The following is a 14,442-nucleotide window of genomic DNA, read 5'->3' on the forward strand; positions in this document are numbered from 1 at the left end:
TTCCGGGATCTCGGAAACGCCTCTAACGATTTTGCTGAAATTTGGTATATGGGGGTTTTTGGGGGTAAACAATCGATCTAGATTAGTCTTATGTTTGGGAAAACGCGTGTTTTCGAGTTTTCATGCGTTTTTCTTTCGACGCAGAATATGGTCGCTAATTTCGTGTTGCCGGCCACTGTCCGTCTGGTCCAGCGGGTTAAGACGCGGACTGCTAAACGGGTGTTACGGGTTCGAATCTCGCCCGGTGACTAACTTTTTTTTTTTTTTTATATGTTCAAGTTTATATATAATTTTTTTAATTTTTATTGTTTTAGACAAGTTTAATTTAGTAAAAAATGTAGTTAAGATTATCACCTATACACCACCATATTACAATAAATAGTTATAACCGAGCTAAGTTCGGTCGCCCAGGTACTTAAAATAAGTTTTCGCTAAACGTGTACTGTCGTAGGTGTTTAAGCGTTATAAGTAATTGCGATTTATTGTCAACATAGTTTTTTTTGGTATCTCAAACGGCGCCACACGCCCATAGATAGTGTCAATTCTTTCATCGCTCTCGCTCTCTCTATCAAAAATGGCTGCACGCGTAAGTCCATAACTCTGTGTTAAAAATAATAAAATTAGTTTTAGTGCACAAATATTGTGCTTCAAAAATGTGAAAGTCGAAATAAAAGACTATTGTGTTAAATCCAACGTTTTATTGAAGAGTTATCCACCAGTGAACCAGCTTATCCAATTATCCAAATTGTGCCGGCCACATGGTCGGACATTGGTCCAATCGAACCGAATAAGAACGAAATTACAAGATTATCACCATGGAATATATAAAATTACAGCAAAATATAGAAGAGATAATTGACAAGGCCGCTTCTAACCTCAAAAAATCACCGAAATCGCGTATGACCAACACGTACTTACAAGCAAGGTTAGATCTTCTCGAAGGAAATTGGAAATCTTTCGAGAGCAACCATCAAACGATTTTGTTAGAATCTAAGGATCCAAGCAATACGTACTTCACAAATGAAACCTATGACAGAGTCGAAGAAAAATATATTGATTATAAGTGTCAGTTAAAAGAGGCCTTGGAAAAAATCAAATCAACAATGTCAACATCCTCAACTCACACACATAATAATCTACAGAGTGAATCAAATCCATCAAGTGCAGTGAAGCTACCTAGAATTATAATCCCCGTATTTTCTGGCAAGTATGCGGAGTGGCCTACTTTTCACGACCTATTCGAATCTGTGATCAATAACAACCAGACTTTAGCACCTGTACAAAAGCTCCACTACTTAAAGGGTCATCTGACGGGTGAAGCAGAGCAGTTAATACGACACACACCTATAACGGATGCAAATTATGAACAATGTTGGACATTATTGAAGAAACGTTACAGCAACACTCGCTACATCTCATCGTGCATACTTAACCGCTTAATAAGCCAAAAGACTTTAACCGCAGCATCTTCTTATGGTGTCAAACAAATATTAGACACAACAAATGAATGTTTAAGTGCTCTGACCAACATGAATATTGATGTTTCAACATGGGATCTTATCATCATCCACCTGATCATACAGAAGCTTGACCAGGAATCCCGGAAAGAATGGGAACACAAGATAAGTGATTACTCAGATAAACTACCAACGTTTAGTGAATTTTCAACATTCCTAGAATCCAGATTTAGAGCATTGGAGTTCTTAGAGCCAAGTACTAAGAAAGAAACAAGATTAAAAGAAACAGAGCGACCTAAAGTGTTCAGCATTACCTCATCAGCATCATCAGTATCCTGCCCATTTTGTGCAGAGGCTCACTTGTTGTACCAATGTAAGCGGTTTAGCCAGGACTCTGTACAACAACGGAGGGACTTTGTCAAAAGTAAGGCGTTGTGCTTCAATTGCTTTGGAGCAAAGCATTCTGCAACACACTGCAAGCGAGACACAACATGTAGGCGCTGCGGCCGCCGTCACCACTCCCTATTGCATCTGGACAGCGAGCAACCACCTTCAGCGCAACCAAGCCGAGCCGTTGAAGGGGTGAAGATCCACAACCAACAGCCGAGTACCCATGAGAAGTCGGAGCAGAAGGAACCTGGGCCTGGTAACATTGTGGCTCACGCTGCCGAAAGTTCAGGTTCATCGAATAGTGAGATAATATTAACAACGGCATTAGTTAAGGTAGAAAATAAAGGAAACTGTCATATACTTAGGGCATTTCTTGACCAGGGTGCACAATTATCATTCGTGACTGAGCGTGCTGTACAATTGCTTCAGTTACACAAGATACCTGTTAATGTTAGTGTTGATCCCTCAGGGCTGGGCGGAGAAAAAATCCCCTTGTCAGTCCCAATTAAACACAAAGTTCAATTCAAAATACAATCCATTTGTAGCTCTTTTAGTTGCGTTGTTCAAGCATATGTGGTAAGTCAGGTAACTAATCCCATTCCTTCACAGAAAGTTGAGATTCATGATTGGCAGGAGTTGAAGAAATTAAAGATGGCAGATCCAGGATATGACACTCCAGGCCATGTGGACATGTTGCTGGGTGCTGAGGTGTATGGACTGACCCTGACAGAGGGTATTGTACGTAATCCGACGTCCACGCTGACAGCACAGAACACCGCTTTGGGCTGGATCCTGTCAGGAAGAACACAAGTGAGTAACCATTCTAATAGCTTTATAACTGCTCATATTCTGGATAACTCCATTAATGACACTCTCCGTAAATTCTGGGAAATAGAAACTGATCAGCCTCGCAACTTGTTGTCTAAGGAGGACCAAGTGTGTGAGGAGCATTATGCATCCACTACAACTAGAGACTGTACAGGTCGCTATGTTGTTAGTCTCCCATTTCGTGATGAAGATCCATCATGTCAGTATGGCGAATCACGGAAAGTGGCTTTAAGGAGATTTCTCTCATTGGAGAAAAAGATGGATAGCAATCCACTCCTAAAGCAGGAATATACCAAAGTGATAAATGAATATTTATCACTAAATCACATGGAACTTATCCAAGACCAGCGGGACGCTGCGAGACCTGGCTGTGTGTACATGCCTTACCATGCCGTGATTCGCAGCGACAAATCCACAACCAAGTTTCGCATGGTTTTTGACTGCTCTTCTAAAGGTGTTAATGGCAGGTCCTTGAATGATGATCTCTTGGTTGGTCCACGACTACAACCAGAACTGCGTCATATCATCATGAAATGGCGTATTCATCCAATTTGCTTTATAGCAGATATTATAAAAATGTACAGGCAGGTTAAAGTCGTGGACAAACACACTGATTTCCAACGCTTGCTGTGGCGTGAGAGTTCTGATGACATTGTAAAGGATTACAGGATGTTACGTGTAACTTTCGGGGTCTCGTCAGCTCCTTATCTTGCAGTCAAAAGTTTACAGCAAGTGGCTAAAGATGATGGTAAAGATTATCCATTGGCTGCAGAAAGGGTGCTGACAAATTTCTATATGGATGATTTCATGAGTGGGTGTGAGACAGATGATCAAGCCATCCAAATCTATTCGGAAATAGTTAGTTTGCTAAGTAAAGCTGGGTTTGAATTACAAAAATGGGCAAGCAATAGTCAAAGATTAATGGAAACAATTTATCCACACCCGGTTACCAGCTCTGACAAAGACATAAAACTGGATGACATGATCAAAATCCTAGGCTTGTCTTGGAATCATCAGACTGACTCATTTCACTATAAGGTTAACTTACCTCCACAGCCAACCCCCGTCACCAAGCGGAACATCTTGTCTGACATATCACGTCTCTTTGATCCACTGGGATGGATTTCCCCAGTCATTATCCGAGCCAAGATATACATGCAAAAACTGTGGGTTTCAGGTCACTCGTGGGACGAGGAAGTGACTTCCAACTTGCTGACAGAGTGGAATGAGTTCCGTGAGCAGCTCCCGGTTCTCAACGACTTCATCATGCCAAGATGGGTTGGCGTCAGGCAAGACGCGAGTGATATCCAGCTGCATGGGTACTGCGACGCCTCCAACGACGCTTACGCAGCAGTCGTATACCTGAGGGTAGTGGATCATGAAGGTAATGTTACTGTCCATTTAGTCGCAGCCAGAACGAAGGTCTGTCCAATCCGCCAAATTTCCACACCCCGACTTGAACTTTCCGGAGCAGTACTCTTATCCAAACTGCTGGCAGAAGTATCCACTGTCTTATCCATGCCAGTCAGTCATTGCAGGGCTTGGACAGACTCAACCATAGTCCTCGCATGGCTTCAAGGTGAGCCGAACCGTTGGACAACGTTTGTTGCCAATCGCGTCACTGAGATCCTATCCATACTAAACCATGATCAGTGGGCGCATGTAGAATCCACCAGCAACCCGGCAGACTGTGCAAGTCGAGGAATGTCACCATCTGATTTCATCCAATTCGAGTTGTGGGTCCATGGCCCAGCTTGGCTACATGACCCTAACTACCAGCATCCAACATCCGAGCCCGTATCCACTGAGCTAGAAGCAAAGCCCATGAAAGTCCAGGTATGTACAGTTTTATCCCCTGCTCAGCCATCCGAAGAGTTGAGTGCTTGGACTAAATACTCATCTTTAACAAAGGCAGTAAGAGTAGTAGCTTACTGTCTCAGATTTTGTAAAAAACTGAAAGGAGAATCTTTTCCATCCTATCTGACCGCAAGAGAGCTTGATAATGCCTTGAAGGTAGGTATTAAAGCAAGTCAATTGTCAGCCTTTCCCCGGGAGTTAACTAACCTGAATAACTCTAATCCACTTCCCCGGAGAAGCATTATCTTATCATTGTGTCCCTTCTTGGACGAGGATGGCATTATGAGAACGCGAGGTAGGATTGAGCATAGCGATCATTCTTATAATGTAAAGCATCCTATCATAATGCCTCATGACCATCACTTGTCAAAGCTGATTGTGAGCGACGCTCACTCAAGGACTCTCCACGGAGGCCCCCAACTCACCCTAAATTATGTAAGATCCAAGTTTCTAATTATTAATGCCAAAAGCTTGATTAGACATATTTTAAGTAAATGTGTGAGATGTATAAAGTACAAAGTCACCAAAACTCAACCCTTCATGGCTGATTTACCCAGTAGCAGGGTGACTGTTGCTCGACCGTTCCACCGCACCGGGTGCGACTATGCAGGCCCTATAAATATCAGAATATCCAAAGGTAGAGGATGCAAGAGCTATAAGGGCTATATAGCACTGTTTGTATGTATGGTAACCCGTTGTATCCACCTGGAGGCAGTAAGTTCACTTACCACTGAAGGGTTTCTAGCTGCTTATAGACGGTTCGTGGCACGTCGAGGACCCTGTAAGGAGATTTGGAGCGACAATGGGTCCAACTTTGTCGGTGCATCCAAGGAACTGCGCATCCTCTTCCAGCAGGGCGAGGCTTCTGTCATGAAAGAGGTTGCTGAGGCCTTAGCTAATGAAGGTACTGAATGGCATTTTATTCCACCCCGGGCTCCCAATTTCGGTGGACTCTGGGAGGCGGGTGTCGCCTCTACTAAATATCATTTGAAACGGGTCCTAGATGGCACCACTCTCACGTTTGAGGAGTTATCAACGGTTTTAGCACAGGCTGAGGCTTGTCTAAACAGTAGGCCCATGTACCAGCTGCCATCAAATGAAGTGGACACGAGTCCACTCACCCCGGGACACTTTCTAGTTGGCGAAGCTCTGGTAACCGCGCCAGATCGCAACTATGAAGATTCTAAAATCAGCCCTTTACATAGATGGCAGCTCACCCAGAAGATTATGCAGCAGTTCTGGCGAAAGTGGTCTCAGGAGTACCTAACAACGCTCTATCAGAGGTACAAATGGACTAAGGTGACCCCAGAGCCACAGGTAGGTGACGTAGTGTTAGTCAAGGAGGATGATCTCCCGCCCTCGATGTGGTTATATGGGTTAGTACAAGAAAAGCACCCTGGTCCAGACAATGTCACTAGAGTCGTTACCTTAAAATGTAAACATTCCAAACTTATGAGACCTGTTTCCAAATTAATAGTGTTGCCTGTTGCCAACTAGTATTATTTGTCATGTAGTTAAAGTTATAGTTTCCTGTATTCTTATTTTGCTACCAGTCAGAGCAAGACTAAGAGTATGTTATTAATATGTGTTAAATTTAGTTGTAGGTACCCAAATGGTACTGTAAAATTCATATGGTTGATACTGTTACTGTATAACTTTAGGTTCTTACTCGTAATGAAGTTCCTACAAGGTTGTTACTGAAGTCTCTATTAATACTTCTAAATTCTACTAGTATGTAAAACTATACAAGTGTACTTATTCAAAATGACTGATAGGAAAGAGTACTAATTGTATAAATATTGTAATAGGTATACTTATAAGTTTTTATTTTTTCTAAATTACATTTATGTGTTATGTAGTAATTAAAGGGTTTTTAACCTTCAGGTGATTTCTGGATACTCACTTTTACGGGTATGTTAGTAAATGTTAGTTAACATGCTAAAGTTAGCATACAATGTTACTTGTCTTAGTCAGCCTGTTTTCTCTATCTCTATAGATTGTAATCAAAGTTGTTCATGATCTCTGCCTTATAGACTGGTGAACAGTGTATTTGTATTGTTTATGTTTAAAAAATTTAGATGGAGTGCAAAGTTATCTATTGATGTCATGTTAACTCGTTTTCATGTTAGTTTAGTACGTTAGTAATGTTCAGTTCCTAAACCTTGTTATGTATGTACTGTTGTATGATGTCATGGCGGGCGGTAGGAAGAACATACTGTTCTTGGCGGGCGGAATGTTTAAGCGTTATAAGTAATTGCGATTTATTGTCAACATAGTTTTTTTTGGTATCTCAAACGGCGCCACACGCCCATAGATAGTGTCAATTCTTTCATCGCTCTCGCTCTCTCTATCAAAAATGGCTGCACGCGTAAGTCCATAACTCTGTGTTAAAAATAATAAAATTAGTTTTAGTGCACAAATATTGTGCTTCAAAAATGTGAAAGTCGAAATAAAAGACTATTGTGTTAAATCCAACGTTTTATTGAAGAGTTATCCACCAGTGAACCAGCTTATCCAATTATCCAAATTGTGCCGGCCACATGGTCGGACATAGGTTCGAAACTAAAACGCAAAGTTGTATTCGTTCTCGACAATTCCTAAACACTTATTTTGTGCGTTTCTAGCAAAATTATTATTTCAGCCATGTACGGCGAACAACTAATCATCTTCCAATACCTGCCTCACATGGGGGAGCTGATAGCCTCATGTCGAAGAAGACTGTCCGCGCCACTAGAGGGCGGCGCTGTGGCCTGTCTACAACTCGTCAAGTACTTGGTGCCTTACATGTGCGATGCCAAGGTCATGGAGCAGTTACAGGCAAGTGAATTTAGAAATAAGTCTACTGTTGTGTGTATTAAGTTCATAGCTTCATATCGAAGATGAATGTCTGCGTCGCTAGAGAGCGCTGTAGCCTGTCTCCAACTTGTCAAGTGAATTTAGAAACAAGTCTACTGTTGTGTGTATTAAGTTCATAGTTTCATATCGAAGATGAATGTCTGCGTCGCTAGAGAGCGCTGTAGCCTGTCTCCAACTTGTCAAGTGAATTTAGAAACAAGTCTACTGTTGTGTGTATTAAGTTCATAGCTTCATATCGAAGCTGAATGTCTGCGTCGCTAGAGGGCGCTGTAGCTTGTCTCCAACTCGTCAAGTTCTCGGTGCCTTACATGTGCGATGGTAAGGTATGACGAAGTCTGCGCTGTGGATTGATATTGTATTTAATTCAGATCCAAATAAACTCTAATCGGTAACACAAAGATGAATGGAGCAGTTGCAGCAAAAGATAACTTAGAAACAAGTCTACTCTTGTGTGTATTTTCATAGCTTCATGTTAAAGTCTGTTGCCGCTAGAGGGCGACGCTGTAGCCTGCCTCCAACTTGTTAAGTACTTTGTGCCTTACACGTGCGATGCTAAGGTCATGGAGCAGAGATAAATTAGAAACTAGTCTACCGTTGTTTGTATTAAGTTTATAGCTTTATGTCGAAGTCTGTCGCCGTAAGAGGGCGGTGTTGTGGTCTGCCTACAACTTGTCAAGTACTTGGTGCCTTACATAGATAGATAGATAGATAGATAAAATCTTTATTCAACCACAACTTACATGCTTTGTGACACAAACAAATAACAAGAGAGAAAGAAAATTGACAAGAGACAAAGAAAAAGTAACATACAGTTTGACACTAATATCAATAATTACGTCAACAATCAAATGTATTACGTGTCTTATTTTTAGATTAATAGAGATATTAGTAGAGGGTCATGTGTTGTGGTAAAGAATAGGCGCTGACTCAGCATAAATGCTGCGGAGACCACAGCGCTGATCTTCCGTCAGAACCTTAAAACCTACACTAATAAACGACCAGTGCAGCACTAGTCAATGTACTTATATGTTTAAATATATACTTATGCATGTTACATATATTTGTACTGTATGTATGTAGGTACTGTAAATATTTGCAAGAAAAATATGTCACGTAGTTATTATACTTATGAATTTACACGATGTGAACGCAAGTGGATAGGTGACATGTGCCACGCTAAGGTCATGGAGCGGTTGCAGGTAAGATAACTTAGAAACAAGTCTATTGTTGTGTGTATTAAGATCATAGCTTCATAACGAAGATGACTGTCTGCGCCGCTAGAGGGCGCTGTAGCCTGTCTACGAGTATAACTTGTCAATTACTTGGTGCCTTACATGTGCGATGCTAAGTTCATGGAACAATTGCAGATAAGCTAATTTAAAAACAAGTCTCTTGTGTATTTTAGTTTCATGTCGAAGGCTTTCGGCGCTAGAGGGCACTGTAGTTTGCCTACAACTTGTCAAGTCAACCAATCAAGATCAACCCTTTGACCGTCAAAATCGTCGGATCACACGCGCGGTTACAGTCCAATCCCTTCCAACCTTCGTGTATTCCGAGAAGGTTCACAAAGCGCGCCGCACACGGTAGGCGTGGCGTTCAAACGCGCAATACATTTTTTTTAAGTTATGTATTCAGACTGACTTACGCTTGACTATCTTATAAGTTTATAGCACTATTTTTTCATCAAACCAAATGGTAAAGGCCCTCTTGATTTTTCAAAAACTAATGAGAAAGTTGCATTGTATCCACATGTGGGGCAAAGTAATCAGATGCAAATGTTGAGTTGTTTCCTTATGTTAGCTGGCAGAATTGATTTTTAAATCATGATTTTGATTTTTATAACGTTCAATTGGATTTGATTTCGTTTCATTTATTTGTTATTTCATAGTTGGTATTTTCCTTGCGTTGGTGTGGTGAAAAATATTGTGTTTCACTCGGTGGAAAAGTTTGATTAACCCTCGTGCCTTGAAACCATCGCAACGCTCAAGATTCCACTTCTCGAACCACTCGCTACGCTCGTGGTTCATTTTTGGAAACATTCGCTTGCTCCCTTTGCCCCCTTGTAAAACAAATAGCTAATTTTTGTCTCAACAGAGAGCGAGAGGTGCGAGACTCGTTTTTATTTATGTATTGTGTTATTTCAGGACACGTTCCTGAAGATGATCCTGCAGCCGGCGCTGCGCCTGGCGTCGACGACCCGCACGGCGTGCCCGAGCGGGGCGGGCGCGCGGCGCGCGCTGGCGCGCAAGCTGCTGGACGCGCTGCACGCGCTCGCGCTGCGGGTCGGGCCCGAGATGACGAGGAGGCATCTGTGCGTGCCCGCGCTGCAGAGGTAATATAAGATCACAAGTTTTTCGATTAAAAAATAAATACACAAAGATAAAAACAGGTGCTTTGCAAAAAAAGGTGAGCCATATGTAGAGCGAAATGTACTAATTTCATTTTTACTAAGATTTTTATAAATTATACAAAATACTTGTGTATGGCTCACATACGTAGAGGGGGAGCACTAATGTTCCACTCAACATTAATGAAGATTTTCACTAATATGAATATATATATATTTCACTAAAATGTTGACATGAAGATATAAAATTCGACCCGAAATTTTAACATACTGTTTTCCACACACTATCTATATCATTATCAGTTAATATTTGTTTCAGATTTTTCTTAGCTTTTGACAAAGCGACGGGCAAGTTGGACAACTGGCCGAAACAGGACGAGTCGACTGTGGAAAAGGTAGGCTACTCACAACACAATCCCTACTAATATTAGAAATGTCTATCTGTTTGTCTGTTATCTCTTCTCGCCTAACCCGCTGAACTGATTTAGATGGGGATAGTTTGAGTCCCGAGAAAGGAAATAGGATTTTTATACCGGAAAAGAATTCCTTAAGGGGGTGAAAAGGGGGAGAAATTTACTAGGCAGGAAGGATACTGATGTATCAGAAGTATTTTGGTACAAAAATGTTGTGTCACCTTGTAACTTCAAATTCTTCAAATTAATTTTAATGAATCAAATTTCCCGAAAGTTGATAAGTATAATTTGTTTAAGGCTGAAACCGAAGCCCCTGAAAGCAAAGAGGGCTTCCTAGAGATCTGCCGCGACGGCACCACGGCCGAGTGGACCGTCCGCGACGGCCGCGTCCTCCGCGCCGACCTGCCCGACTTAGCCTGCACTCCCCCCGACCTGGCCGACCGACCACCCGACGTGAGTAGATATCGACCGCAACGGCCGTGTTGCCCTATATACTCAACCTACCTTATACTCCTGCCGACCTGGCTGACCGACCACCCGACGTGAGTAGATATCGACCGCAACGGCCGTGTTGCCCTATATACTCAACCTACCTTATACTCCTGCCGACCTGGCTGACCGACCACCCGACGTGAGTAGATATCGACCGCAACGGCCGTGTTGCCCTATATACTCAACCTACCTTATACTCCTGCCGACCTGGCTGACCGACCACCCGACGTGAGTAGATATCGACCGCAACGGCCGTGTTGCCCTATATACTCAACCTACCTTATACTCCTCCCGACCTGGCTGACCGACCACCCGACGTGAGTAGATATCGACCGCAACGGCCGTGTTGCCCTATATACTCAACCTACCATATACTCCTGCCGACCTGGCTGACCGACCACCCGACGTGAGTAGATATTGACCGCAACGGCCGTGTTGCCCTATATACTCAACCTACCTTATACTCCTGCCGACCTGGCTGACCGACCACCCGACGTGAGTAGATATCGACCGCAACGGCCGTGTTGCCCTATATACTCAACCTACCTTATACTCCTCCCGACCTGGCTGACCGACCACCCGACGTGAGTAGATATCGACCGCAACGGCCGTGTTGCCCTATATACTCAACCTACCTTATACTCCTCCCGACCTGGCTGTCCGACCACCCGACGTGAGTAGATATCGACCGCAACGGCCGTGTTGCCCTATATACTCAACCTACCTTATACTCCTCCCGACCTTGGCTCGTTAGTTAGTTGTATAGTATTTTGTTTCGGCTAACCCACTTAAAACACACTCAGCGAAAACAGTGCTCTTGAGTCGTTAACGGCAATAGTTAATGTTGTTACAACCATGTTTGAAGTTCAAGTTAGTATTTTAGTGCCCTCGCTACCAGAGGTTGTCTGGAAGAGATCTCTTTTTTGTGATAACACCTGCTGTTGTTACCTCTGCGCAAATGTATTTAGTGTTTTTTGGAACGAAGTTTCTTATCGGGCAGTTCGCGGATGGGGGTGAAAAAAATGGTACATTTTTCCGTCACGGCCCTCTTTTGTTTATTGTTTACTAAGAAACAAACGGTTGCATACATATACAATTGAACAGAAATATATGGTAATATTAAATTAAACCTACAGTTTCCTTAATTAAAGATACAATAGCTAATTACATTTATAAATAATTTAAACAATTATAATTTATAATAATTTAACCCAACAAAATGTGAGCTTTACTCTTGTGGTCTCATACCAGATTCCACTTTAAGGTCTTTGGAAGAGTTGCTACCTGGTATTAAGAAGGTAGATAAAGCTTCTTTATCTTTGTTGGGGGCGCCAATATTTCCGGATGGTGTCTGTGCAGCTCTGCAAACTAAGAGAGAGGCCCTTGAGGCAGTACGAGGTCACTTAGGAAACCTGTCGTCACATGTTGCCTTAACTTTGTTGCGTAATTGTTTTGCCACGCCGCGGATGACATACGTTTTAAGGACATCTCCGTCATGGCTGTTTGTCAACGAAGCAAGGGAGTTGGATAGGCAGTTGAAGTTGACCTTGGAGCTAGTTTTAAATGTGGAGCTCAGTGGAACTCAGTGGGTTCAGGCGGCACTCCCTGTTCGGTATGGTGGCTTGGGGATTCGTCGTCGCGTGGAGGATATGGGACTAGTGGCGTTTCTGGCGTCTTCATATGGAACTGAGGGTCTAATCACTCGCATTTATTCTTTGAACGGTGACAATTCCCCGGTACCTTTCGTAACCGAGGCGCTGACAAGATGGTCGGTAACAGTCCCGGGCAATCTGCGGCCTCACAACCCTGCTGTACAACGGGAATGGGACGACGTGTGGAGTAAGCACGTGTACAGTTCTTTGGTGTCTGGTGCCTTAGGAGCGGATTTAGCGCGTCTCAAAGCCATCGCGGAGCCAGAATCAGGGGCGTGGCTCCATGCTTTGCCCTCACCTCAGCTGGGTACCATGCTAGATAATGACTCGCTGAGGATAGCTGTGGCACTCAGATTGGGGGCAAAAGTATGTGAGCCTCACCGCTGTAGCTGCGGGGCATGGGTGGCGGAGAACGGACATCATGGCCTGAGTTGTCGGCGATGCGCTGGTCGATTTCCGAGGCACCACTCTATCAATGAGATTGTGCGGAGGGCCATGGTTTGTGCGAACGTGCCCTGTGTTTTGGAGCCACCGGGTCTCAGCCGCACGGATGGGAAGAGGCCGGACGGCCTGACGTTGGTGCCGTGGCGGAGAGGGCGTTGCCTTTTGTGGGATGCGACTTGCGTGAGTACCTTCGCTGCATCCCATTTGGGGCAGACCGTGCGTCGTGCTGGTGCAGCGGCAGAGGCTGCTGCTAAGCAGAAACACGCTAAATACTCCACACTGGCATCGGCGTACGACTTTGTGCCGGTGGCCGTAGAGACCGCGGGGCCGTGGGGTATGGAAGCCCGCCAATTATTTAGAGAATTAGGCCGGCGTTTGCGGGACAGGGTTGGTGATCCTCGTTCTGGGTCGTACTTGGTCCAACAGGTCTCCATAGCAGTTCAGCGGGGGAATGCTGCAGGCATTATGGGGACCTTTGGGCCAGGTGCAATGCAGGGGGGGGGGGGGGGTTATTTTATAGGCTAAGCGTATAATTAATTTTAGTTTTAAGTTTTTTATTATATTTTAAGGTTTGTTTTCTTTAGTTTTTAATAATTTAATTACAGTACAAATTACATTATTGTCAATTTTTAAGAATCTATATTGTGATCGTCAGAAATAAATTGAAATAATAGCAAGATAATCCAAATAAATTTATTTAAACAAACAGATCTGAGTTGTAACTGAATGTATTTAAGGTCTTCGCACACTACACCAATTCCACACCAACTCAACTCACTTTTGGTTCACCTTAGTGGACGACGAGTGGACGACGCGTAGACCACCCGACAGTTACCTAAATTTTAAACATTGTACTATAGGACATACAAGATAAGGCTTTAATTTCAATATTTAATTTTGAGTCGAGTGGCTGTTGAGTTGTAACAATGTGCTAAGACCTTTATCCGGGTACAGTCAAGGTCGCAAAATTACATTATCAGTAGTAATTTAATTATTTAATGCCTTCGCTGTACCATAAAGTAATAATAATAATAAAAAAGTATGCTGCAATCAAACATACAATCATCGCATCACAGGGATAACATCCTAATTATTGTTGTTTGAATGCTTTCTTAACATCATATATCGAGCAATTAAATATATCGACTTCAGACAGTTATTAAATAACTTGCAAGCACGCCTAACATAATTATTATGTGCATAATTGGTTCTAGTTTTAGGTATTGCGAACAGCTCCCTTTTGCGACACATACGTTGTCTTCTGCGAGGCACTTTGAACAATGTTTAAATTCTTTCTCGAGAATATGTATCCTAAATTTCTCGATTTACGTATATCCTATAGTGTTCCTATATAGTTCGATCCCCGGGCGAGTATGCAGATATTACTTTTTGTATTTTTTTAATGATATAGGTTACATATAAAATGTAATGAGTTGTGCAATAAAGAGAGTTGTATTACCTGTATTTAAACTGTGTGAAGTGTGCAATAAATAGTATTGTATTGTAATATCTAATATTCTGTCCCAGGCCCAAGAAGAACTACTAATAGTGTTCAACGAAGAGTTGGCGTACCAGGCGTACAGTACGTTCGCACGGTTCATAGGAGCCGAGACCATCGAGCGGTGTCTGAAGAACAGCGACACCATTCGAGCGCTCTGCAGGAAGTACGAGCGAAGCGCTTCGCTCACAGTCAGGTAAGAATGTTA

General features: G+C 42.9%; 2 protein-coding genes across 3 annotated transcripts in view; both read left to right on the forward strand.

The window, feature by feature from the left end:
• The window catches only part of LOC133522428 (WD repeat-containing protein 81), a 39,155-nt gene that overhangs the window by 11,899 nt on the left and 12,814 nt on the right, over positions 1–14,442 (forward strand). The window contains exons 9-13 of the mRNA XM_061857774.1: positions 7,174–7,349; positions 9,533–9,720; positions 10,055–10,130; positions 10,446–10,601; positions 14,264–14,430. Of these exons, the coding sequence (XP_061713758.1) occupies positions 7,174–7,349; positions 9,533–9,720; positions 10,055–10,130; positions 10,446–10,601; positions 14,264–14,430 (763 nt within the window). The remainder of the gene's footprint in view (positions 1–7,173; positions 7,350–9,532; positions 9,721–10,054; positions 10,131–10,445; positions 10,602–14,263; positions 14,431–14,442) is intronic.
• Positions 487–7,002, forward strand: LOC133522427 (uncharacterized). 2 transcript variants are annotated; one of them, XM_061857772.1, is made up of 2 exons: positions 487–2,657; positions 3,853–3,969. In XM_061857772.1, the coding sequence occupies exons 1-2, from the start codon at positions 816–818 to the stop codon at positions 3,874–3,876; spliced, it is 1,866 nt and encodes a 621-aa protein (XP_061713756.1). In that variant the 5' UTR covers positions 487–815; the 3' UTR covers positions 3,877–3,969. The 2 variants fall into 2 exon arrangements, with proteins under 2 accessions (XP_061713756.1, XP_061713755.1); XM_061857771.1 differs by having other exon boundaries at positions 2,533–2,657; positions 3,853–7,002.

Source organism: Cydia pomonella, chromosome 10 (genome assembly GCF_033807575.1).
Source record: "Cydia pomonella isolate Wapato2018A chromosome 10, ilCydPomo1, whole genome shotgun sequence".
Taxonomy (NCBI): domain Eukaryota; kingdom Metazoa; phylum Arthropoda; class Insecta; order Lepidoptera; family Tortricidae; genus Cydia; species Cydia pomonella.

Coding starts and splice junctions, on each gene's coding strand:
- LOC133522427 (XM_061857771.1), top strand. CDS start 3,942: ATGCCAAGATGGGTTGGCGTCAGGCAAGACGCGAGTGATATCCAGCTG.